Genomic DNA, 25,194 nt, shown 5'->3' with positions numbered 1-25,194 from the left:
TGTTCCAGCAAATGTGCAGGTTATAGAATATATTGATTGATTTTGTATTTCTGTTATCGTTCCTTCTCACCTTGTTAAGCTGATTTATCCTATGGTATTGCAGCTTTTTTTAAAAAAAAAATCTGTTTGATGAAGCGGGCTGCTGGCAAGGATAGCTCATAACAGTTATTTCCCAATGTGCTATTGTTAAGTTTGGTGGCCCTGTTGTTAGGAACCAAGGTCCAATTCCATTAAAGTGGTTTCCTTCCACTGTGTGCTGTTTGCTACCATGCAGGGAGACAATCAATCATGGTACCAAAGCTCATTTCCTATGATGCTTCCACTTCAAAAAATGTTCTGGCCTATAAGCCAGAGGTGTGACAGAAAACAAGGCATCTTTGTCATGTCTGCCTCTCTGCCCAAAGCATAATGTGGAAAGAGGTTGTCTGAATCAACCCTAACACAGGTACTCTCCTGGAACCATTTGGAAACAACGCCAACTCTTGTAAATGCTGGTTCACTGCAGCCACTCTTTAGTTCAGCCTGTGGTAAACCTCCCTTTTGGTGAGTTACTTGTGATGGCCACAATTTTTACCTCCCACTTACAAGCAAGGTTAAGGTGGATTAACCATGATATGCAAAACAGACAGTTATTGCTAGCGGTGAATGAGTCACACAGTTCTGCGAAGGAATAACAAGTCTGCCACAAATCCAGCAGTTGCAAGTAAACCAGCTGCAGACTCTAATCACAAACACATATAAGGAAAAATGTGGGGAATGCACCCTTTCCCATTTCTAGCTGCCCTGCTTATGAAAGAGATTAAAGGGTAGCAATTGAATTAATTTTGCAAGTCGCAGCAGCTACTTACATTCATGGTTCTTGATGCTTATAGAAAAATAGTGCAGTGTAATTTATTGGACTGTTGCAGAATTGGCAAACTGCAAGTAATATTACTTTACTTATGTACCCTAATTGAATTTATTCGTATTCAAGGTGCCACAAGTCTCTCTGTTGTTCCTAATCCACTATTTTCACTCAGTAACTTCATTGTTTGTTGACATAGATGGGGGTGGAAAATCAGGCACATGAAAAGATACCATGGATAAAATGTATATGGGGAAGAATTTCCACATTCACGAATGGTGTGTGTGTGTGTGTGTGTGTGTGTGTGTGTGTGTGTGTGCTGTGCATGAATGAAAAATAACAATAGTATGAAGACAAGTAAGGTACACTGCTTCTGGATTTGGAAGTTTGTGACTGAGTAGAGCTTCCAAGTCCAGATGCATTATGTCTGTGTACCAGATGTTGCTTTCATGCCGCGACTGAGCACTGTGGAAGAGGCTCTTAAAACTACAAGATGTGTATTTAGTTTGAATCACCAGGGACAGTTCAATTATAAAATCCACTTTCTAGCCAACCATCTCAAAGGTGACACTTGACAATCAAAAGTGCAACCCTCACACGCAAACAACAACGTGGAAATCATAGTACTGTACTTATTTAGGAGGAGATACAAAACGATTTCTCTTTCCTGCCATTTCCCCCCATTTTTGCCCTACGGGATTCTTTATGTATATAGAAAATATAACCTGGGGTGGGGGAGAGAGATTTATTTCCCAGCTAGCCAGCGGCGTTGTCTATCGACCTCTCCAAAAAAGAGGGGGGGAGGGAGGAAACAGCCTGGATGAAGAGGGCGCATGTTGCGAGACCTTCCCCCATCCATCCATCAATGCCTGCAACGTGGTCCCCTCCCACCAAAGGGGGTGAATGGTGGAAAGGAAAAGGGGGAGAGAAGAAGCGAGAGCCGCCTTCCTCTACAGAGGCTGGGAAAGAGAAAAAGAAACACACGCCCAGGAGGAGAGAGAGGGCGGACGGGCGCGCGCAAAAGGCGAGGCGCGCCACCTCCGCGCGCGGCCCCTCCTCCTCCGCCTCCCCGCCGCGGCTGCTCTCTTTCGCAGGGAGCTCGCGGCGCGGGGGAGGCGGGAAGCTGCCATGTCCTCCCCCAAGAAAGGCTTCTACCGCCAGGAGATCACCAAGACCGCGTGGGAGGTGAGGGAGCGCTACCGGGAGCTGCAGGCGGTGGGATCCGGAGCCTACGGCGCCGTCTGGTGAGTGTGGAGCGGGGCGAGGGGAAGAAGGAGGACCCCGGGGTGGAGGGCGAGGGCGAGGCGGAGCAGCCCCGGAGGAAAGGGGGTGGGGGGAAGACTATCCAAGTTCCCCAGCGATCCCGGACTCGCCGGAGGGGGGAACAATGGGCGCCTCGCAACTTCTGCTTCCCTGAAGACTCTGGAAAAAGGGGGCTGGGGGTTTGCGCGCTGCTGTTGCTGCTCGCGCGCTCCACACCCACCCTTCCCGTCTGCTCTCTCAGCTGCGCTTCGTCAATTCGCCGCGCGCCCGGTTCGTAGGAGGCGAGGGGGCTCCGAATTCGAACCCAGCGCTTCGTACTTCTTCTGCTCGCCCGTCTTAAGGACCCTCTGCCCGAGGTTAAGAGCTGAGGAAGCGACAGGAGGGAAAGTCTGTGGTCGGATAAGCTTGTTTGGGGGGAAATGCACATCTTCCTAGGGGCCGAGGTCCCTTCGCCGCCACCCCCTAAAATATTTGAGGGGGGAAGTGAATGGGCATTGCCATTCAAATGGTGTGCATGTGCCGTGTCATGTGATTGATGGAACCCCTGATGATGATGATGATGATCATATATTTTGTTTATGCCCCAGCCACTCTGGGCAGCTCCCAACGAAAAATAGTAAAAGCACAATACTGTACAATGTCACACGCTAAAAACTTCCCTGAACAGGGCTGCCTTCATATGTTTTTGAAAAATGACCAAGCTGTTTACCTGTTTGACATCTGCTGAGAGGGTGGGCACATCTACTGAAATGCCCCTCTCGCCTGTTTCCCTGCACATCTTGAAGCCCACATCTATGCAATGTGGAAATGTGCGTGGAGAAATGTTCCTTCTCCGCCGCCGCTCTGCATTGCCTTCTTTTTTTTCACTTTTATTGCCTTGCTTCCTGTGGTGTTAGAAACTTCCTTTTGAGGTGGGGGTGGGGTGGGGGGGATAGGAAGCAAACTTTTACTCTTGGTAAATGGGTCCCCAGACATACATTTATATGGGTGCCTTCACAGGATTCTTTCATTTAAAAGGCTGCATGACAGAATTTGTGGACTTTCCCGTCCCATTTGCATTTCCAGGCTTCACCAGCCGGTTCTCTGCTTCTTCTACAGATGTTAAATGCCAATAACCTCAGACAGGCAGGGAAGGAGGCTGTGTGAGGGCTGATCTCCCTACTAGTGCAAAGAAACTGCACCTCTAGCAACAGTTGCGTTTATGACACAGGAAGGTGTTGAGAGTAAAATACAGGAGGCTGACAGTTGTCAGATACAGAACGATGCGCTCAGGGAAGAACTGTTTGACACAGATAAGCTCCCTTTTGTTGAGTGCTATTCAAGCCTTGCAGCTCCTTCCGTTCCTCATATTCTGCTGAGAACGGCTGTCAAGCTTGGCCATCCCTACATGAACAGTGGTGAAGTAATCTGCGGTGAGGTAGAGGGTATTTAACATGTAAGAAAGGCATTTTTTTCTCTCCTGTTGTTAGCATCCTTGTGAAGAATTGCCTCAAAATGTGGAATAGAACTGGAAGGGATACTGAGAGCCATCTAGTCTAACTCCTGCCATGCAGGAATCTCAGTTAAAGCATCCATGACAGGTGGCCATCCAACCTCTGCTTAAAAACTCTCCAAGGAAGGAGAGTCCACAACCTCCCGAGGGGAACGTTTCCACTGCCAAACAGCTCTTACTGTCCGGATGTTCTCCCAGAAATAACATAAATACCTTAAATAATGCAGATTTATCCCACCCCCCAGAGTGTCAGGAGCACAGGAAAGTGCCATATTTCTGAGTCAGGCCCACCCAGCTCAGTACGTTCTGCAGATTTTGAGATGGGAGCATTTTCCAGCCTAACTGAAAAAGACAGGGATTAAAACGGGACTCTCTGCACGTGCTCCGCCTCTGAGCTGCAACCCTTCCTTTATGTGGTTTATATGCCAATCCCCACGAACCCCATAGCAATTGCATGGGGGTCCAGGAGAATTACGCCAGTTGCATGTGAATGCTGCACCTCCTTTGGGTTTTGGGCACTGTATTGCCAATGCTCACACACTTCCTTTTCTCTCTTTCCATTTCCATTTTGTGGCAAGAAGGAAGAATGAGAGAAACTAGTGGAGCCAAGACTATTTTCAGTCTGCCAGATATATCCACTTGGGCAGGCATAGGCAAACTCGGCCCTCCAGAGAAGTTTTGGGACTACAACTCCCACCATCCCTAGCTAACAGGACCAGTGGTCAGGGGATGATGGGAATTGTAGTGCCAAAACATCTGGAGGGCCAAGTTTGCCTATGCCTGCACTTGGGGGTGGGGCAAGGAATAGGAACAGAGAAACTAATGGTAAGGAACAGAATACAGTGGAACCTCGGTTTATGAACACCTCGGTTTATGAATTTTCGGTTTATGAACACCGCAGACCCATCTGGAACAGATTAATTCATTTTCCATTACTTTCAATGGGAAAGTTCGCTTCAGTTTATGAACGCTTCAGTTTATGAACAGACTTCCGGAACCAATTACACCCATGTTTCAGTTTATGAACACTTCAGTTTAGGTACTCCACGGACCCGTCTGGAACGGATTAATCCACTTTCCATTACTTTCAATGGGAAAGTTCGCTTCAGTTTATGAACGCTTCAGTTTAAGTACTCCGCGGACTGTCTGGAACAGATTAATCCACTTTCCATTACTTTCAATGGGAAAGTTCGCTTCAGTTTATGAACGCTTCAGTTTATGAACAGACTTCCGGAACCAATTGTGTTCATAAACCGAGGTACCACTGTAGCTCTGACTGTGTTTCGAGGTCTGTTTGATGACGGTGTTTGGCACGCGCAGGATCACTTTTGAAGGACGCCCGTGAGCAATTGAGTCAGTATTACGGAAGCATTAATGTAAGCATCTATTTAGACATACAGTATTATTATTCTTATTATTCTGGGATAGCTCACTCTGTAGAGAAGGAGGCGTTTGGTCTCAGGGTCATGGGTTCAAGCTCAAAGTTGGGCAAAAGATTCCGGCATTGCAGAAGGTTGGACTAGATGATCCTTCCAATTCTACAATTTGATGATCTTTGATTTATTATTATTATTATTATTATTATATATAACATTCCCAGAGACAAATCCGTCATCAGGGTCCTAAATAATAATGGGGTTTTCTGTTGCAGTATAATATTTTTACACATATTATATTACATTTGGTTACTGGTTTTGTCTCTTAAGTCAAAAGCTTCCATGTTTAGTCCCTGGCACCAGTTGGTAGGACTGCCACCAACCACTATATACTGGGTTTGATGCACCAAAGGTCTGACTCCTTGAAAGTCTACTTTGTGTGTTCAAAATAGGCATCTGAATTAGCCCTTTAAAAAAAAGTTCGGTTAAGCCAGGGGCCGGCAAGGTTTACCTTGCCTGGGCCGCTTCACTCCAGCAGAGATCCCTCTGTGAGCCGTATTGTGCGTGCACCTGCACAATTTCCGGCATCTGCTCAGACGCGGTTTCCAGTGCCTCAGAAGTGAGTCCCCACGCCATGCTGGTTTAGCATAGCACGTGGGAACTCACCAAGTGGGCGGCTCAGTTTGGGGGCGGCTCGTGGGCTGGTTAAACGACCCCCATGGACCGCTTGTGGCCCGTGGGCCTTAGGTTGCCGACCCCTGGGTTAAGCTTTACCCATCTTGAATATTTACTATTATGGTTCCTTAGCCATGTGTCTTAGTTCCTTTCCATATGTTGACATTTTCTAGGAGTGCCCCTGGGTCAATTTTTCACATTCCGGGTGTTAACGTTCGCTATTTTTATGTCTGTTTTGTGTCGCACCTTAATTTACAAGCAGGGGTGACCTTCAATGACAATGTTGTGTCCTCCCTACCACCATAGCTGTTTTTCTTATCTCCTGGCCCCGCAACACAACAGTCCTGAGATGGAGTTCTTAGAGAGATATAAACTTACATCTAGCCCCATGTGTTTTATCACCTGAAACATCATAATAAAATGCAGGAACGGCCAATAGTGATTTAAGCTGTGGGTTAAACCACAGAGCCTAGGGCTTGCCGATCAGAAGGTCGGCGGTTCGAATCCCCGCAACGGGGTGAGCTCTCGTTGCTCGGTCCCAGCTCCCTGCCAACCTAGCAGTTCGAAAGCACGTCAAAGTGCAAGTAGATAAATACAGCGGGAAGGTAAACAGCGTTTCTGTGTGCTGCTCTGGTTCGCCAGAAGCGGCTTTCTCATGCTGGCCGCATGACCTGGAAGCTGTACGCTGGCTCCCTCGGCCAATAACGCGAGATGAGCGCCGCAACCCCAGGGGTCAGGGGTCCCTTTATCTTTTATCTTATCCTCACAACTGTAATTCAACTGCGATTTAGCCTGGTGCAAGTGTGAAGAAACGGAGGACCTGCAGATGTTGTTAGACTCCCATCACCCCTGACCATTGGCTATGCTTGCTAGAGCTGATGGGAGTTGGAATGCAGCAACAGCTGGATGGCCACAGGTTCCCGATCCCTGGTCTAAATAGTCTTGGACTCACTGTGACTGGGGGGAGGGAGATCAAACTGCTGTGCCTCTCTGGGTAGAACACATAGCGATGAAGCGCATCCTTTGTGTGCAGCAGGTCCCAGGTTTTCCACTTGAAAAGCTTCAGGTGGCAGGTATTTGGGAATATTTCTGTTTGAGATCCAGAGAGCCTGTTCCCATTAGAGTAGTAATAAGAACACAGGAAGAGTTCTACTGGAGTAGACCAAAGTCCTGTCTATTCATAATTATCCTCTCCCAACCACTAAAGGTAAAGGACCCCTGGATGGTTAATGTCACGGTGGCCGGAGAAGGCTACTTCAGAGTAACGACTCTACACAGCTCTGCATTTTGTCTTTTATTGGTGCTGAGTATTTACAGTGCTAATGGCAGTGCTATTTACAAAGACACATCTGTTCAGCTTGAATCAGAACCTCCAAGTGGCTTTTGGCGCGTCTTGCGCCAGCATAACAACTTGGGGAGACCCATCCTCTTCCCCCGACGCTTTCTGCGAAGTTCCGGAGTTGGGGGGACTGGCCTGCCCCCCTTCCTTCCCCCTTCCTGTCCCACCTGGGACGATGGCTCTTCTACCCTGCCAGAGCCTTGGACACCGCTTCCTGTTTCCCCACTTGAGCTGGAGCTTTCCCTCTTTTCAGCCTCGCTCGGGGCTGGGCTGGAACTCAGGAGGGGAGGGGCTTCGCGATACCCCTTGCCCCTCACAGTTAAGTCCAGGCAAAGGCGACTATGGGGTTGCGGCGCTCATCTCGCTTTCAGGCTGAGGGAGCCAGCGTTTGTCCACAGACAGCTTTCTGGGTCATGTGGCCAGCAGGACTTAACCGCTTCTGGCACAACAGAACACTGTGATGATGGAAACCGGAGCACACGAAAACTCCATTTACCTTCCCGCCACAGCAGTACCTATTTATCTATTTGCACTGGCGTGCTTTCGAACTGCTAAGTTGGCAGGAGCTGGGACAGAGCAACGGGAGCTCACTCTGTCACGGGGATTCAAACCGCCGAGCTTCCGATCAGGAAGCCCAAGAGGCTCAGTGGTTCAGACCACAGTGCCACCTATGGAAAGCCCACAAGGGGATGTATAACCTCTGTTGTTCTTTAAGGGAATATGTTGTTATTATGTAAATATACGAGCAGGAATTTATAAATTGGCAGCTGATGGATAATGAAAAAGGGGGAAATAATAATAATAATAAAATAATAATTGTTAATTGTATATAAGGAATGAAATGTGAATTAGAAATAAATATGTAATATCAAGCAGCAACAAGAGAAAGGGATGCATTTAGGACAAAGCAGGAAGTCAATTTTGGGGGGAGATTGTATTAAATTTGATGTAATTTGGCATTGATTTGTGAAAAATTTGGAAAACTAATAAATATTATTTGGCAAAAGAAAACAAACCCCACGAGCAGGACATGATACTTGGGCTAGATATAAAATAGAATATGTCGAGGAATGAGGCAGTTTTCAGTATTACACTTGGGCAAAAAAAAAATGAAAGGCACAAATACAGGATGGGAGACACCTGGCTTGAGAGCAGTACGTGTGAAAAGGATCTAGGAGTCCTGGTAGACCACAAACTTGGCATGAGTCAACAGTCTGATGCAGCAGCTAAAAAAGCCAATGCAATTCTGGGCTGCATCAATAGGAGTATAGCATCTAGATCAAGGGAAGTAATAGTACCACTGTATTCTGCTCTGGTCAGACCTCACCTGGAGTACTGTGTCCAGTTCTGGGCACCACAGTTCAAGAAGGATACTGAAGAGCTGGAACGTGTCCAGAGGAGGGCAATCAAAATGGTCAAAGACCTGGAAACAATACCTTATGAGGAACGGCTTAGGGAGCTGGGTATGTTTAGCCTGGAGAAGAGAAGGTTAAGGGGTGATATGATAGCCATGTTCAAATATATAAAAGGATGTCATATAGAGGAGGGAGAAAGGTTGTTTTCTGCTGCTCCAGAGAAATGGACATGGAGCAATGGATTTAAACTACAAGAAAGAAGATTCCACCTAAACATTAGGAAGAACTTCCTGACAGTAAGAGCTGTTCAACAGTGGAATTTGCTGCCAAGGAGTGTGGTGGAGTCTCCTTCTTTGGAGGTCTTTAAGCAGAGGCTTGACAGGCATATGTCAGGAATGCTTTGATGGTGTTTCCTGCTTGGCAGGGGGTTGGACTGGATGGCCCTTGTGGTCTCTTCCAACTCTGATTTCTGAAACTGCCTGCCTATGCTCTTAACTTATGAAGAAGCTAACTGCCCTGCCACAGTTAAATTTGCTGAGTTTAGAAAGCAGGTTTAAAAGGAGCCATATGCACATGTATCTATCCTTTTCCACTCTCTCACCCCCACCCGCCTGTTGAAATGCACACACAATGTTGGGAACACACAGAAACTGAATTTTGTCGCCCTTGCTTGGGTGCTGTTATAAGGCATCTTCCCTAGCTGCGTCAATAAACACGCTTTGTCTCTTTCCCAGGATGCAGCTATACCCTTTCGTCTAGCTTCTGATTCATGGAATTTCTGTTCTCCGTTTCCTTTAAGCTCAGCTATTGACAGGAAAAATGGAACAAAAGTGGCTATTAAGAAGTTGTACCGTCCATTTCAATCGGAACTTTTTGCCAAGCGAGCCTATCGGGAACTGCGTCTCCTGAAACACATGAAGCATGAAAATGTGAGTAGAGGCACTAACAAACTTCTCTTCCTCCACTCTTCCCCCACATTTTAGGAAGTTAGCTGTTGCGCACTGTGACGGAGTTGCATGGCTTTAAATTGAAATTATTTCCGATGTGTTCATACGCACCTGCATTTTTCTATAAAGAAAAACCCAGATAGTTTCATATGAAATCTGATGTATGTTTGTAATTTTATTTCTCGGCTTGACACATGATTGTAATAAAACCTATGAGTGGCTTTCAAAAAACAAAAAGAACATTGAAGTTAAAACATTCAAAAGATGAAAGCATTCAAAAGATAATTAAAATGCATGGTAAACAAAGGATTAAAACAGATTTACAAGTATGCAAATAATAATAATAATGCCAAGAAGCCAATATTATTATATGCCCAGAAATTGCTGTTCCTATCCCGGCCATCTTCGTGCCTCTTAGTTTATGCATATGAGCGCATATGCACAATGTTTCTTCATATAATCCTGCCATTATATCAGTGAATGTGTCCTCTGTTTTGTTTCAGACTTGACTATTGTTAACGTTTGCAACTTTAATTAAACTCTTATTAGCAGCTGTTTGCAACAGTCTTCCATGTTGTGCAATTATCATAATGCAAAATATAGTTAACGGTTACAAGTGAGTGTAATATATGTGAATATATCATCACAGTAATATCAAGGGCAGGTCACATAATAAATTACTTTCTATATGCAAGCAGCCTCAGCCATCCCTGGGTACAGCACCTTTGATCGTGAAAGTGTGATCCTAAACAAGTTTACCTAGAAAGGCCCATCGAGTTCAATCAAGCTTACTCCTGTGTAGCCCTGATAAGTTAAATCCAAAAAGTTCACAATAGTAATGTTTCCGATCTCCTCCTCACCCCTGGACCCCAAAGCACTCCATGAAGATCCTCTCTGGGAAGTTTTTTGGGGGGGCACCTAAAAATATGGGCAGTACTGATGCCAGGGGTGGAGGGCGAGAATGGGAAACATTCCTTTCTTGAACTTCCTAAAGACTAGTTACAGGTAGGTAGCCGTGTTGGTCTGGCGTAGTCGAAACAAAATAATTTTTTCCCCTTCCAGTAGCACCTTAGAGACCAACTAAGTTTGTCATTGGTATGCATGCACACGAAAGCTCATACCAATGACAAACTTAGTTGGTCTCTAAGGTGCTACTGGAAGAAGAAGAAAATTTATTTTGTTCCTAAAGGCTGAAATCTTGCACATGGGACTGGCAGAAATCCCTGTGACCATGGTGCTCTTTATATTTATCAATGTGAGAGCATGTGCAGAAGCGTCAAGATAAGGATAAAAATGTAATTTGGGGTCCACCTTCCAGAGCAAAAGAAGAAGGTAAGAGCTTTAGCAGAATGAGTTAAATTTAAGTTGATATTTGGACAATCTTGAAATCTCGAGGGAGATAAGCGTAAGAGCACATTAGGAGGAAGAGGTCAGTGCAGACGCTGACAGAGTATATTAGTCAGCGCACATGGTTTTTTTGCCCCATCTGGAGATTACGTTTAGGTGGAGGAAATATCATATGTGAACAAACACTGTTTTGAAAGGGATAGAGATGGAATGTTAAAGATAACGTAGAATTGATGTAAAGGGAGTAAAGTAAATTAATACGGCAATTTTTGTTAGGATTTAAAATAGAAACTCAGTTTTAAACAGTGGTTTCTGTCCAGAAGAATACTGAATGTACTTCTGTATCACTAAAATTCTGTGCCTTTGCAGCTGAGTTCTTGGCAGATTTGCTTGGTGTACACAAGGGGACTTATCCCAAACGAAGCATGCATAGGATTAGAACCTGATTTCTTATCCTAAATATTGGAAAAGAGTTGATATAATTAAAAGTCAGAAGTATTACCATCAAGTCCTTTGGACGTATACTTGGAAATTCTTTCCACATTTCAATAGGACTTCGCATCTAGGCTTTAAACATACTTAGGTCAACTTCGTTTCAACTTTTATTTGAAAGTTATCCAATTAACTTTCTGTCATATAATGTTTAACAAGGCTTTTTATTGATCATGTTACTGATAAATACTGTATCTTCCAAGTTGTTGAGGTTTGGGGTCTCATCAGATACTGGTTAACATGTGGCTTTCTCTGTGGAATACAGCATTGTACAGCATTGTACAACAGCGGAGAATGGCCCAATCTGCATTTAAAGCAGTTTCATACCACTTTAAACATGCATGGTTTCCCCCCAAACAGTCCTGGAAAGTGTAAATTGTTAAGGGTGTTGAGAGTTGTTGGGTGACTCCTATTCCCCTCACAGAGCTACAATTCTCCCAAGGGAATTATCCCTAAACTGCCTCGGCCCAGTATATGTGAAGGGGCATCGCCACCCCCATCGTTCAGCCCGGACACTGAGGTCCAGCTCCGAGGGCCTTCTGGCAGTTCCCTCCCTGTGAGAAGTGAGGTTACAGGGAATATAATATAAGAATAATAATTTATTATTTATACCCCGCCCATCTGGCTGAGTCTCCCCAACCACTCTGGGTGGCTCCCAATTAAATATTAAAACAATACAGCATTAAATATTAAAAGCTTCCCTAAACAGGGCTGCCTTCAGATGTCTTTTAAAATTGGGATAGCTGCTTATTTCCTTGACATCTGATGGAAGGGCATTCCACAGGGCGGGTGCTGCTACCGAGAAGGCCCTCTGTCTGGTTCCCTGTAACCTCACTTCTCACAATGAAGGAACCGCCAAAAGGCCCTCGGCGCTGGATCTGCCTGGGAACCAGGCAGAGGGCCTTCTTGGTAGTGGCGCCCGCGCTGTGGAACGTCCTCCCATCAAATGTCAAGGAAATAAACAACTATACAGCTTTTAGAAGACATCTGAAGGCATCCCTGCATAGGGAAGCTTTTTTTAAAAAAAGTGTGATGTTTTATTATGCTTTTATATTCATCAGAAGTCACCCAGAGTGTCTGGGGCAACCCAGTCAGATGGGTAAGGTACAAGAAATAATGATAAAATATTATTATTCATATTAGAGTTTCCTAGGAAGAGGAATTGATTGTCAAATGAATTTGGAAATCGGAGCTCTGTGAGGGAAATAAGGGTCTCCTAACAACTCTTAGAAGCTACATTTCCCAGCAGGATTATTTAAATGTACTGTATAATGCAAATGTTTGTGCTCAAAACAATGAGAATACCACACTGTTACAAAAAAGTAAAGAAAAACAACTCGGTTAAAATTGTTAATAAACAAGACACTGTCTCCAATAAAGAAATGAATTGTATCGTGTCAGGATTATGCACTGTAAAAGCAGCAACCTGGGCAGATCTAGGAAAAAAGAGATATTAGCTGAAGGGGGGGTGGGAAGAGAACCACAGCAAAAATAGTGACCCTTTGGAATTATTGCTAGCCTCTGTGATTGAGCAGAATGAACCACATGAATGGGGATACTGAGACTCATCATTATAATCCTATTTGCTCTTGATATTAAAATGCAATAGGTTTTCTGGGATTCCTGTAGGGAGAGTCAACAGGAAACGGGGACATGGCAAGAAAATCTATTATCATTCTGCTGACTAACGGAATGAAAATTGCAGCCAATGAAAGCTATTTGGGAGTAAGAGTGACTATAATTTGATTGCTGAGGTCAAGATACAGTGCCATAGAAATGAAGGCAATACAGACAACATTTTGCATATGCCCGTCTCTAAATGTTAAACCACTGAGCAAGTAGATAAATAGGAACCGCTACGGTGTTTCCAAGTGCTGCTCTTGTTTGCCAGAAGCGGCTTTGTCATGCTGGCCACATGACCTGGAAGATATACGCCGGCTCCCTCGGCCAATAATGCGAGATGAGCGCGCAACCCCAGAGTCGGTCACAACTGGACCTAATGGTCAGGGGTCCCTTTACCTTTACCTTAAATGTTTTTGTAAGCAACATTGCAGAAATTCAGCATGTTGTGAAATTGAAAACGTGCAAGTTGGAGTGGTTTTGGTAAGGCAAAAAATATTGATGATATTCCATGTCTGCCAAGACAACTTGGCTTCACTGATCTGCGGTTTTTAATACATAACATCAAAGATGAGATCCGTAAAACATCAGAGCGATGCCCTCATTGTGTTTCAGTTCATTCAGAATCTGAGAGTGCAGTTGACATAGCACGTCTTGCCTCAAAATACATTTTCTGTATAAAAATATAGTACATTGGTTTTCAGATAAGCTTGTCAAGCAGTAGTAAACAACATATATATATAGCTCTCAAATGCAGCTGTTTCATTTGAGGAAAAGCGGGTGTTTTTACTGTGCCTCTTCATTGAAGTACAGTCTTCTTTCTTTTCCCACCTTCACCAGCTATGTAATGGATCAAAAATAATCGGAGATCGTGGGTTATAGTGTCCTATTTCAGCTAAACTGCTAAACCATTTAGTACTACATGAATGAGCCTTGCAATTGTTTGTTCCCATCTCCTCCAGCAGTGATTCTGCAAAGGGGAGACGGGTGGTTTTTGCTTTAGTTTTCAATTAACCACAATTTTAGTGTTCTACTCAAACCCTGAATTGTGGCTCATCTTAATTACAGTTTCTTGAAACAAGCCAGCTTCATAAATCGCAATCTGAAGTTTATTTGTTTCAGTAAACAATAGTTAACAATAACTGTGGCTTATCTGCGTTTGAACATAATACTAAATTGAAAGTCTCCCATCGGTCTCATAACAACATCAGAAGAGGAGAAGGGAGGCAGCCGCTGAAAAGCATGAGGCTTGCTCACATAATACAGTACTAAACCAAACACATCCTATGCTTCTACCACACTAGTCTTGAGAGCCCCCCAAGCCTCAGGTTGTTGGGGAACTATGGTGAGGAGGTGGAAACCTCCATTCTACAATCACAACTTGCTCTGGGTTGTTGGGATCCAGCGCTCTATATCTGTTACATATAGAATTACTGATATACCACCATTGACGTCAGTGTTTCTCTTGCGAATAATAACTTGCATAGGGTTATGTTGTTGTTGTTGTTGTTGTTGTTGTTGTACCTTCTGATCCTTCCCTTTTTTGTGATTGTTAAATGCCAGGGTTTTTAATTATTCCCCTCCCCCTTTCATAGGTAATTGGACTACTAGATGTCTTCACACCAGATGTGTCGCTGGATAAATTTAATGACTTGTAAGTTTACAATTCTCTTGAAAAGTTTGGATGATATATAAATATTTGTATTTAGGTTCCAAGAGGACTGGTTGCTTTCTGGCCCTTGGGTGGTCACTGTGATATAAAAGCTAGATTCTGATTTAATTTGCTTTAAAGTGTATCTGTAGAATTACTGTCTTCCTTAAGTAAAAACAGCTAGGCCTGATTTATGTATTAGCCAAAACACCGTGGGAGCTACCTTTCCACACAAGTATGTACAGTACTAATATTTGTCATGTTAAGGACTTGTAAGGTGTGTTGGCTGACCTGGAGTTTCTCACAGGTAAAGAGTTTATTTTGAATAAGTGGAAGTATGTTACTTCTGTCTCCTATTCCAGCTGGTAGAAGAATTTCAGTTCCAGTGTATTATTAGAGAAAATGACCTTTCAAATAGACATTCCCTGAAATAAAAAATGGGAGTGGCATAGCAAATTATTGCTGACCATAGTAGCTTAGTATATATTTCCTCCCTGTGCTCCTTAACTATACAATTGACTTACGTATCTCAATGTTTTGATATCAGTACCCTCCAGACTCAGGCTTCGCTTTCGGTTTTCTCCCAACTGCAAATTAGCATCAAACCTTTACATCATAGATCTTCCAGAGGGGTTGCATGCCAATGGCAGGGGCAGAGACCAAAAGTAGCCAGAGCAATACAGTGGTACCTCAGGTTACAGACGCTTCAGGTTACAGACTCCACTAACCCAGAAATAGTACCTCGGGTTAAGAACTTTGCTTCAGGATGAGAACAGAAATCGTGCAGCGGCAGCGGGAGGCACCCTTAAGCTAAAGTGGAACCTCAGGTTAAGAAAGTTTCAGGTTAAGAATGGACCTCCAGAACGAATTAAGTTCTTAACCCGAGGTACCACTGTAGATATGACCTTTGTACAATAGGCATATGAATCCTACCATCCAGGCAAGCCAAATGCCTTATCGCAGTTCAAGGTGCATTGCAGCCAGGCAGAAAACCGGGCGGATGCCTGGGGAAGAGTCCTTAGAGCAACATTTAATTGATTGATTGATTGAATTTATGTACTGCCCTATACCCGGAAGTCTCAGGGCAGTTCACAGAATAAAATCAAGGGATGAAACAACGAAATACGTAATAAAAATAAAAACAACAACCGAATAGCCCCCCCCCTTATAAAAAACACATTTTAAAAGGATGTCAAATAGATGAACCAAAGGCCCTGGTTACAAAGGAACATTTTTGCCTGGCGCCTAAAGGTGTACAATGAAGGCACCAGGTGAACTTCCCTGGGGAGAGCATTCCACAGATGGGGAGCCACTGCAGAGAAGGCCTGTTCTCGTGTTGCCATCCTCCAGACCTCTTAAGGAGGAGGCACACGAAGAAGGGCCTCAGAAGGTCATCTCAGGGTCCGGGTCAGTTCATATGGAAAGAGACGGTCCTTGAGGTCTTGCGGTCCTGAGCCGTTTAAGGCTTTATAGGTCAAAACCAGCACTTTGAAAAGGGCCCGGAAACTAATCGGTAGCCAGTGCAGTCGGACAAGGATCGGTGTAATATGCTCAAACCATCTTGCTCCGGTGAGCAACCTAGTCACTGAATTCTGCACTAGCTGAAGTTTATCAGCCGTCTTCAGAGGCAGCCCTACATATAACACAGATAGAGAGAACAGGGTGACGGGGGCTGCAACTGGTCATCTGCTTTTTGTATACATGGATGAGCTGGTGTACAGGTTTCTCCCATTTTCTTCTTGAATGTGTACACAGCAGTGCAAACTGCAAGCTTTTATTTAAAAGCCTGCGCACAGAATGCAGCTTCAGCAAGCTACTCTCGTTAACTACCTGTGTGTTCTAGGAGCAATTAGCAAGCTATCTCCAGTTGGCTTTGAAATATTCATGAGCTTTCAGCAAATTAGCTATAATAAAATCATGGGGTGAGCACACATCTATGTTTTCATTATTCAAGATTACCCACACACTCTGAAGATTACTAACCTTGGTTGCTTGCGTATCCGAGTTATTGATGAACTTTGTTTTGTTTCCCTTGCACTAAATATAGCCGAAATGTTTCGGCTTCTCCACCTCACATTCTGCCTATTTAGTCACTTTATATGAATTGCATTGCTCCCACTTTGAAACTTGAATAATTGAAGAGTATAGGGTAGAATTTCCATCACAGCCTAAGGCACTGCCGTGGCAACATTTTATACATGTTTATTATTGAGTAAGTGTCATTAAATTCAGTGGAATTTAGTAAACATCTATAGTAGTAGGTTGCAAGCCAGTGTGAGATCTAAAACTAAGAGAGATTTTGATCCAAAGCGTTATGGAAGCCTTTATAATTGTATTGAATCAATCCAATTTTATCATTAATTGCGTCTGGCAAGTGGGAACATCTTAAAATATGGTCCTGGTTGCGGGCAGGCCCTCAACCCAGTTCCCCTCACCCTGGCATGGGCAGTGTAATACCCTCACGCCAGGGTGGCACCACGATCACCCCAGGCCTATTGGCCAATCATTTCGAGTGGGGTGATCGTGGGGGGTATAAAAGTGGTAGCGTGACGTGTGCCAAGCACCTGCTTTGCACTGCCAAACACCTGCCCACCCTCCCTTTAATTTAGGTGTCCTTTGGACTTTGGTCGGCTGCCCATCTTGGTAGGAGTTTTTTCCATTTTCCAGATTGGCATTAGCCTTTTGGTTTTCGCCTACTTCAAAGGGGGTAGGAGTCCGATATAGTCTTTTGCCAATGCCTAAGCCAATACCACTCACATTTGCTGTAATCAATAAAGTTGTGGCCAAATTTTGCCCATTAACCTTAAACCAAAATTCTGCATCAGTGTGAATTTCCTTATTTCTAATGGGGGGGGGGGGGGGGGTTGGCTTGAGGGTCTTGACACGCAACTAATGGCATTACTACCAGTCAATATTTCTTGCTTGACTGCAGGTGGCATGTTTACAGTCATTTTTGAAAGCATAAACTGATTGCGGTGTTTGGTTAAATAAATCTTGCCTTAAACACAACCTTGCAAAATAGCACCTAAGTAATTCTCAGAAATGATTGATTTGTAATATTAATGTTTTTATTTGAATAGGTGTGTTGTTTAGTTAACCAAAATGATTTCTTTTTTTAGCTACCTTGTTATGCCGTTTATGGGAACAGACTTGAGTAAAATAATGAAGCATGAGAAACTAACTGAAGACAGAATCCAGTTCCTGGTCTATCAAATGTTAAAGGGCCTAAAGGTTAGATCTCCCCCCCCCATCCTTCTCTTTCTCTCTCTCTCTTGTTTTTGTTTGTTTTATACACTAGACCAGGCATCCCCAAACTTCGACACTCCAGATGTTTTGGACTACAATTCCCATCATCCCTGACCACTGGTCCTGTTAGCTAGGGATCATGGGAACTGTAGTCCCAAAACAGCTGGAGGGCCGAGTTTGAGGGTGCCTGCACTAGATTATACCTACCATCAGCTCTGAACATCGGTCATGCTGACTAGCTGATGAGACTCTGGTAAGGGAGCGGGGAGAGGCTGGTATAGTGTCACACCTGAACTGGTACTAACTAGCCAGGATTGCAAATCGGGGGGGGGGCGGATTCAGGGTTTGAAGTGGTCTGCAAGCCCTAGTTGAGCGGGAATCTGCCTAATGCTCATGGGATAGTGTTACATTTGAATCGATGAGCAAGTTTCCCTCATATTTATTTCTAGATGTATTTATAGGTCCTCTTTTAGAGCGTAGTGTGACAAATTGACGCAGTTTTGAAATGTTTATTCCTACCTGGCTGGCAAAGAGTTAATCCACCTCCAGCCTGACTGACCTGGAATTCTGATGGGGGTGGGACTGCGCCCGGTTCAAAAAAAGGAGGGAGTGTCTGTTTGGTCAGTTAGGGAGAGGGAGGAGGGTGTGGTGAGGATATATGAAGAAAGTGGAGAGGTCAGGAGACTGTGAATTTAGATAAGATTTAGGAAAACTTGAAGTTAAATGTTTGACTGAGTTTTTTTTTTGTACAACTGAAACAAGGCAGATAAATACATGACACGTTAAAGAAAAAACTTATGCTTTTAAGACAATAAAACTTCATCTCTGTTTTGCCAAAAAGGTTCGTCTTTATTATTCCAGCGAGGTACCAGGACTCACAGCCGTGGTGGCTCAAGAGAGGACAAAACTCACCTCAGGCAGGGAGGTGGCAGTTTGTGTCCTGGAGTTAAACGGAGGAGGCTTAGTAGGGTAACCTGAGGCGCCAAGAAGTTGCCAGAGTGAAAAGGGCAAACTTTTACAGTGGGGAATCAAACTGAGGGAGACCCTTTACTGTAGGCAAGAGGTTATTCCATCGGACAGCCTAGAGTTTCTTAAGGTACCAGGCCACGTAAGCTGGAAGGCTCTCCTTACTGAGAAACCCATAAGTAAAAGGGGTTTATTTTTGAGGCGGCAGGAGAAGAGGGTGGGTGTTTTCCCCTCTGAATTCCTGTGTCGCATTGATAGTAACGGAGAGTGGGACACATCGTCACACGTAGTCTTCCCAAGACAGCTGACAGAACGTTTCCAAGCACAATTCAAAGTGTTGGTGCTGACCTTTAAAGCCCTAAATAGCCTCGGTCCAGTATACCTGAAGGAGCGTCTCCACCCCCATCGTTCTGCCCGGACACTGAGATCCAGTGTCGAGGGCCTTCTGGTGGTTCCCTTGTTGCGAGAAGCCAAGTTGCAGGGAACCAGGCAGAGGGCCTTCTCGGTAGTGGCGCCCGTCCTGTGGAACGCCCTCCTATCAGAGGTCAAAGAGAAAAACAGCTACCAGATTTTTAGAAGACATCTGAAGGCAGCCCTGTTTAGAGAGGCTTTTAATCTTTAATCGGTTATTTTATTCTTCTGTTGGAAGCCACTCAGAGTGGATGGGGAAACCGAGCCAGATGGGTGGGGTATAAGTAATATATTATTATTATTATTATTATTATTATTATTATTATTATTATTATTATTGTAAGGCATGAAATGCTCTTAAAAGCAAACCATTTTAAAACAGCAACATAACACAACTAAAACAGCAGCTTAGACTCCACTAATTAAGACATAGCACTAAAAAACATTTTTAAAATGGCTCAGTAACTTAAGCCAACCTCGCCATAAGATCTTAAGGCATCCTGAAGCAAATGCATTTTTTAAAAGGCTTATAATGTCGGGCGTTTTACAGCCCCAAAGGGAAAGAGTTCCTCAATCTGGAGGGACACCACAGAAGAGACCCTGTCTGTCATGCCAACCTGCTGATTTGATGTGCATTTTTGGAGCATCAAATTTAAACTGTACTTCTTTCCTAAGAATTACAGTTACTGCACTTCGGCTGTGGAGACAGGCTTCTGAATACGGACCCCTAACAGATGGGTACCTAGAGCTGTATGAGTGTAGCCCCATAAAATAAATTCCATGTTCACCCATCAGCTGTTTGGAAGACACAACACATGAATGAATTTAGTCCTTATTCTTCAACTGTTTCTTTTGGATCTATTGGATCACTTGACTCGCTCCTTCCCGCTTACCAGAAATGTTATATTATTACTGACTTTTGATTCCATTGTGAAAGGGCAGGGCCCACTTTAAAATGCATGCTGTCTAATCATATTACCATGGCACGCTTCAGAGAAAAAAAGGTCTCGGCATAAGTGAAATGTGATTGCAGACTGCATCTTGGCCTAGATTTATTGGCTAAAACCCAGGGTTCTTACTGTTGTATTTGTATCTATTCTGAGAGCACGAGAGCTACAAAGTTTGAATAACTGAGTGAAAAGGGCATGCCAAAAGAGAGGAAATGGGATGTTCATGTTAATGGCAAATGGATTCCTTCAACTGCCCATGCAAAACAAAAACAAAGAGAAGGCTTGCTGGCTGGAAATGACAAGAGTGCAGGATTAAGAATAAAGTGTGTTGTGTGATAAGATATATCCCTTAGTTTTGTTGGACTGTTGGCATACTCAATACCTTGAATCCAACTTAGTACTTCTGAGTCCAGATTTAGGCTGCAGCCCTGTATTTAATTTAAAAAGATAAAGGACCCCTGGACGGTTAAGGCCAAAGTCCTGTCTATTCAGAATTATCCTCTCCCAACTACTATAGGTAAAGGACCCCTGGATGGTTAAGTCCAGGCAAAGGCGACTATGGGGTTGCAGGGCTCATCTCGCTTTCAGGCTGAGGGAGCCAGCGTTTGTCCACAGACAGCTTTCCGGGTCATGTGGCCAGCATGGCTAAACCGCTTCTGGCGCAATCGGACACCATGATGGAAACCAGAGCGCACGTAAATGCCGTTTACCTTCCCGCCGCAGCGGTACCTATTTATCTACTTGCACTGGCATGCTTCCGAACTGCTAGGTTGGCAGGAGCTGGGACAGAGCAACGGGAGCTCACCCCGTTGTGTGGATTCGAACCGCCAACCTTCCGATCGGCAAGCCCTAGGCTCTGCGGTTTAGACCACAGAGCCACCTGCATCCTTTGTATTTAAATAGCTGATAGTAAGCACTGTTGAACTTAATGGAACTTACATATGAGTAGATACCAGGGGCATCTTACCCATAGAGGCTAGTGGTGCAAGGCGCCAGGGAAGAAGTGGAGGCTAGACGCGGCACCTCCCGTATCAGCTCGCCGCCCTCGCCTGCCTCTGCCATGCCGCGCCGAAGCAGCGCCGCGCCCGGAGCCTCCACCTGCCATGGCCACCACGGGAAGAGAAACCTCTTCCCCACTGGAGGAGCTGCCCTCCAGCCACTGCCCACCTTCTCCAGCCCCACAAAGGTGGGCGTGTCGCTGGCAGCACCATCCTCCCTTAAAAAAAGGTCGGCAACTCTGGGAAAGGGAGGGATCTTCGCACCATGGTGTCGGATATGATTAAGGCCCTGGTAGATACCTACGTATAGAATTGCACAGTTAGTGTGTTTTACTATTTATTTGCCTATCTGTCTTCTGCTGCTTCTCTTGCTGCTTTGCTTTCTTTTTTTCTTTTTAAAAAAGGTGCAGTCTAGGAATCAGCCATGCTATTAGGGCCTTGCACAATGGGTCTGGAGGCAGGATACTCTTACCTGGTGGGTGAGAAAATACCATGTGGCTTCCCTGCCTTACACAGTCTCTCACATTCGTCTGAACTGGCCCATTATCTCAGTAAGAAATGAAGACAGAAAAGCAGCACATAGCAAGAAGATAAAGTTATTCAGGCAGCCTAGAATTTATTTATTTTTAAGCATTTCTGTTTCAGTGAGGCATCAGAGACAAAGGAATCATTATAGGGAAGGGGGAAATAAATAGTTTGTCTGGTTGACACAATTCTTCTGTACCCTGCAATAGAAATGATTGCCTTCGTTGTTCATAGGGCAAGTTATTCATCCTCTGATGAAAACCCTATAGTGATCTGTCTCTTCCCAAAATATTTGTTTCCTTGTTTGGTGTAGATTACAAGTCTAGCCGCTATCTCCATTTGAATTCTAAATGTATCTTGGATCTGCGCAGAATATGCTAAATTGAGTAGAAGAAGCACATATTGTGCAGTTGTGCAAAACATGTCAAACGACCTTGCAAATGAAAAGGGAAAGAAAGGTCCTCTACTTTTCATAACTAACACAATAGACCAGGCATCCCCAAACTGCGGCCCTCCAGATGTTTTGGCCTACAACTCCCATGATCCCTAGCTAACAGGACCAGTGGTCGGGGAAGATGGGAATTGTAGTCCAAAACATCTGGAGGGCCGAAGTTTGGGGATGCCTGCAATAGACAAAGTCTTCAGGACGCAATTCCCAACTAAGGGACGTCAACTCTTAACGTCTGGCTTTAAACATTCTTGTACTGCGTTTCGTTTTATTGGGAATATTTGCACCGCATCAGCAGTGAAACATGACTCGTACAAGCGCTACTTCCAATTCCACTCTCGCTGATCCAGATGTTTTCTGTATAGACTTACATGTCAGTGACTTATTAAATGCACTTCACATGGAGGACAGTGAGCTTGTAATGTAGCCATTGGTTCCCTGTTTTCCACACACATCATTACATGTTCAAATTGTTGTCTGGTTTTGTGTTCAACCAAAACAAACAATAGTTATCGGGGGCAGGGAAAACAGTAAGGAGATTATCTACCTTGAGGGACAATTCTGTGCTTGAGCAGCAATCACACAAAGCCCACTTAACACTGTCCTTGGTTCACCTTTAAGCTATTGTTTAGCTCAAAATGCCGTGTGTGCATTTCTGTTTTTGTCATGATTTTGCGGGAGGCTTATCAACTCGCATGCTCCTTTTGATTGCATGCAGTTGCTTGTTATCTCAGGCCTAGTTTGCATACCCCTCCTGGAAACAGCCCAAACCATCATGCACAAAACAAGAGCATTTAAAGCAGCAATTTATGCGGGTGCCGTGTTCTTGGTAAGAATAGCAAAGCAATATACCCTCTCTCTGTCGAACTGTTTCTTCTGCACCTTTATCTCATGAATATTGGCTTGTAGCCTAAGGTAAGGAAGCGCATGGAAGGAAAGTTCCCTATTGCCTCATTCCCATTTGCGGGTGGCGCTGTGGTCTAAACCACTGAGCCTCTTGGGCTTGCCAATCAGAAGGTTGGGGGTTCAAATTCCCATGACGGGATGAGCTCCTGTTGCTCTGTCCCATCTCCTGCCAACCTAGCAGCTCAAAAGCATGCCTGTGCAAGTAGATAAATAGGTACCGCTGTGACAGGAAGGTAAATGGCGTTTCCGAGTGCTCTGGTTTCCGTCTTGTTGTGCCAGAAGTCATGCTGGCCACATGACTCAGAAAGCTGTCTGTGGACAGACACTGGCTCCCTCGGCTTAAAAGCGAGATGAGCGCCACAACCCCATAGTCACCTTTGACTGGACTTAACCGTCCAGGGGTCCTTTACCTTTAAAAAAAAAAAAACCAGTGAATCCTTCTACAAGGCCTCTGGAGATGCTGGGGACCATGCCTGAACAATGTGGAATGGTTTGCAGTGGGGAGGAAGACCCAAGAAACTTTTCTTCCATGAACATCCTTCAGTTTAATTTACCAATGGATCCAAGCCCATTTTTGAGCAATTTCACCCTTCCTCAGCAATCCTCATTAATACACCCCATCCCATGTTGTTCAGGTTTTGGTGTCGATGGGGATGGGAGGAATAGGAATCTTTTTCTCACGTGAACTTTCTTAACTGTGCAAAATTCTCACGTGAACTGGGAAAGTTGAGGAGCCTCTACTTCGAAACAAAATGAGTGAGGCTTGCTTAGGCAGAAACCCACAACTCTCGCTCCGAAGTGCAGTTCTTGGTTTGAACGTGGCTGTAAAGCACACAGAGCTTGGACTCCTTAAGAATATTCACCTTCAGATCAATGATAGAGTTGTGGATTGGTGCCTAAGCAGTCCTCACTCGTTTCAAATTGGCTTATATTTTGTTGATTTTGAGGTGTAATGCTTAAGAGTCCAAGCTAAACATTTATTCAAAAATAAGGGCTTCTGGGCTTAGGTAGAATTAACTTTCTTGCAAATAAATGCATTTAGGATTATAGACAGACGCAACTTTCTCTGGGTATATTCACTGAGCGCAGATGTGTTTTATTAGTTCCGCGTAACAGGGATATTTAGGAGAAGGCATATCCTAATTGGAATGCATTTGTTTCTCAGAAGAGGGAGTTGGCTGCTGGAAGGAAATGCCTATTTTTTCCTGTTTCTTCTTAGGCCATTAGGATACTCCAATTACTTAGAAGTATTTCCTTTGCAATTCTCTCCTGCTATATGACTCCATGAGCCCGTGATAAGATTATTCTTCTTGTTCTGCTGCTGCTGCTGCTGCTGCTACAAAAGGTCTCTTTGATATGTTAGGGACATACACCCTTACTAGAACCTTAGAGGTTTGCCTAGGCCCCGGACAAGAGCCTCAAAGAAATAAAGATTAAGATAGGCATGGCTGAATGTGTGGGGAAAACACTGAGCAGTAATTGCAAGCTGCATCGACAGCCATCTGTAAGGCAAAACCAGAAAAATAATCCAGGTAGAGAAGTATGTTACAGAAAAGCTCACCGATAGTCCCTCTCATTTATTTTCTTTTTCTCTGGTCTGCTTAGGTCTTTCTATTGTATATGAGGTCAGGTGCCCCTTATCAGCTGATATGGTTTGCTTGTGCTGACAATCACTGTAGGATTTGCAAAGGCGCAGGGTTTTGCTAGCACTGACAACATCACCTGCAAAGTCCTATGTTGTTGCCAGCACTATTGTTATTATTGTTGTTTGTTATTGTTATTTACCTGAAGTATACCTGAAGGAGTGTCTCCCCCACCATCATTCAGCTTGGACACTGAGGTCCAGCTCCGAGGGCCTTCTGGTGGTTCCCTCACTGCAAAAAGTGAAGTTACAGGGAACCAGGCAGAAGGCCTTCTCGGTAGCGGCGCCTGCCCTGAACTTGGGATCTTCGTTAAGGTATCTCCTCAGCAATGTGCTGTAGCCAAGGTTTGTCCTGTGACGAAAGCTTGAGTTGAAGGAGGAGAGACCTTAACCATGATCCAGAATTTGGATGACACACTTGAGCCTAAAAAGCCTAGAGAGGACCAAAGTTGGTTTGAGCTCCTCTCTTGGAGCAAACCTATTTGCATAGTCCCGGGAAGCCATTGGCTTTTTAAACAGTGCTAATTTGGAAGGTCGTGGTTTCCTGTTGATATCGAAGAAGAGCGCCTGTTTGCGGCAAATAGATATCATACTTGGAGTTAGCTGGGCAAGGCTTTGTGGAGGGCAAGGCATGTGTTCTCACAGCACTGTGACTGGAAGACTGGCCCCTCCTTCAATTCTGTCTTCGGAGCATCTGTCTT

At 44.5% G+C, this 25,194-nt stretch overlaps 1 protein-coding gene across 1 annotated transcript in view; it reads left to right on the top strand.

The window, feature by feature from the left end:
- The first annotated feature begins 1,876 nt into the window (after nt 1-1,876).
- Nucleotides 1,877-25,194, top strand: part of MAPK12 (mitogen-activated protein kinase 12) — a 42,450-nt gene continuing 19,132 nt past the window's right edge. The window contains exons 1-4 of the mRNA XM_035127697.2: nt 1,877-2,088; nt 9,144-9,273; nt 14,346-14,404; nt 17,521-17,632. Coding sequence (XP_034983588.1) covers nt 1,973-2,088; nt 9,144-9,273; nt 14,346-14,404; nt 17,521-17,632 — 417 coding nt within the window. The 5' untranslated portion in view covers nt 1,877-1,972. The remainder of the gene's footprint in view (nt 2,089-9,143; nt 9,274-14,345; nt 14,405-17,520; nt 17,633-25,194) is intronic.

This window comes from Zootoca vivipara, chromosome 10 (assembly GCF_963506605.1).
Source record: "Zootoca vivipara chromosome 10, rZooViv1.1, whole genome shotgun sequence".
NCBI classification, from domain to species: domain Eukaryota; kingdom Metazoa; phylum Chordata; class Lepidosauria; order Squamata; family Lacertidae; genus Zootoca; species Zootoca vivipara.
The sequence above is the reverse complement of the archived record's forward strand: the minus strand, read 5'-3'. Positions and strand labels throughout refer to the sequence as shown.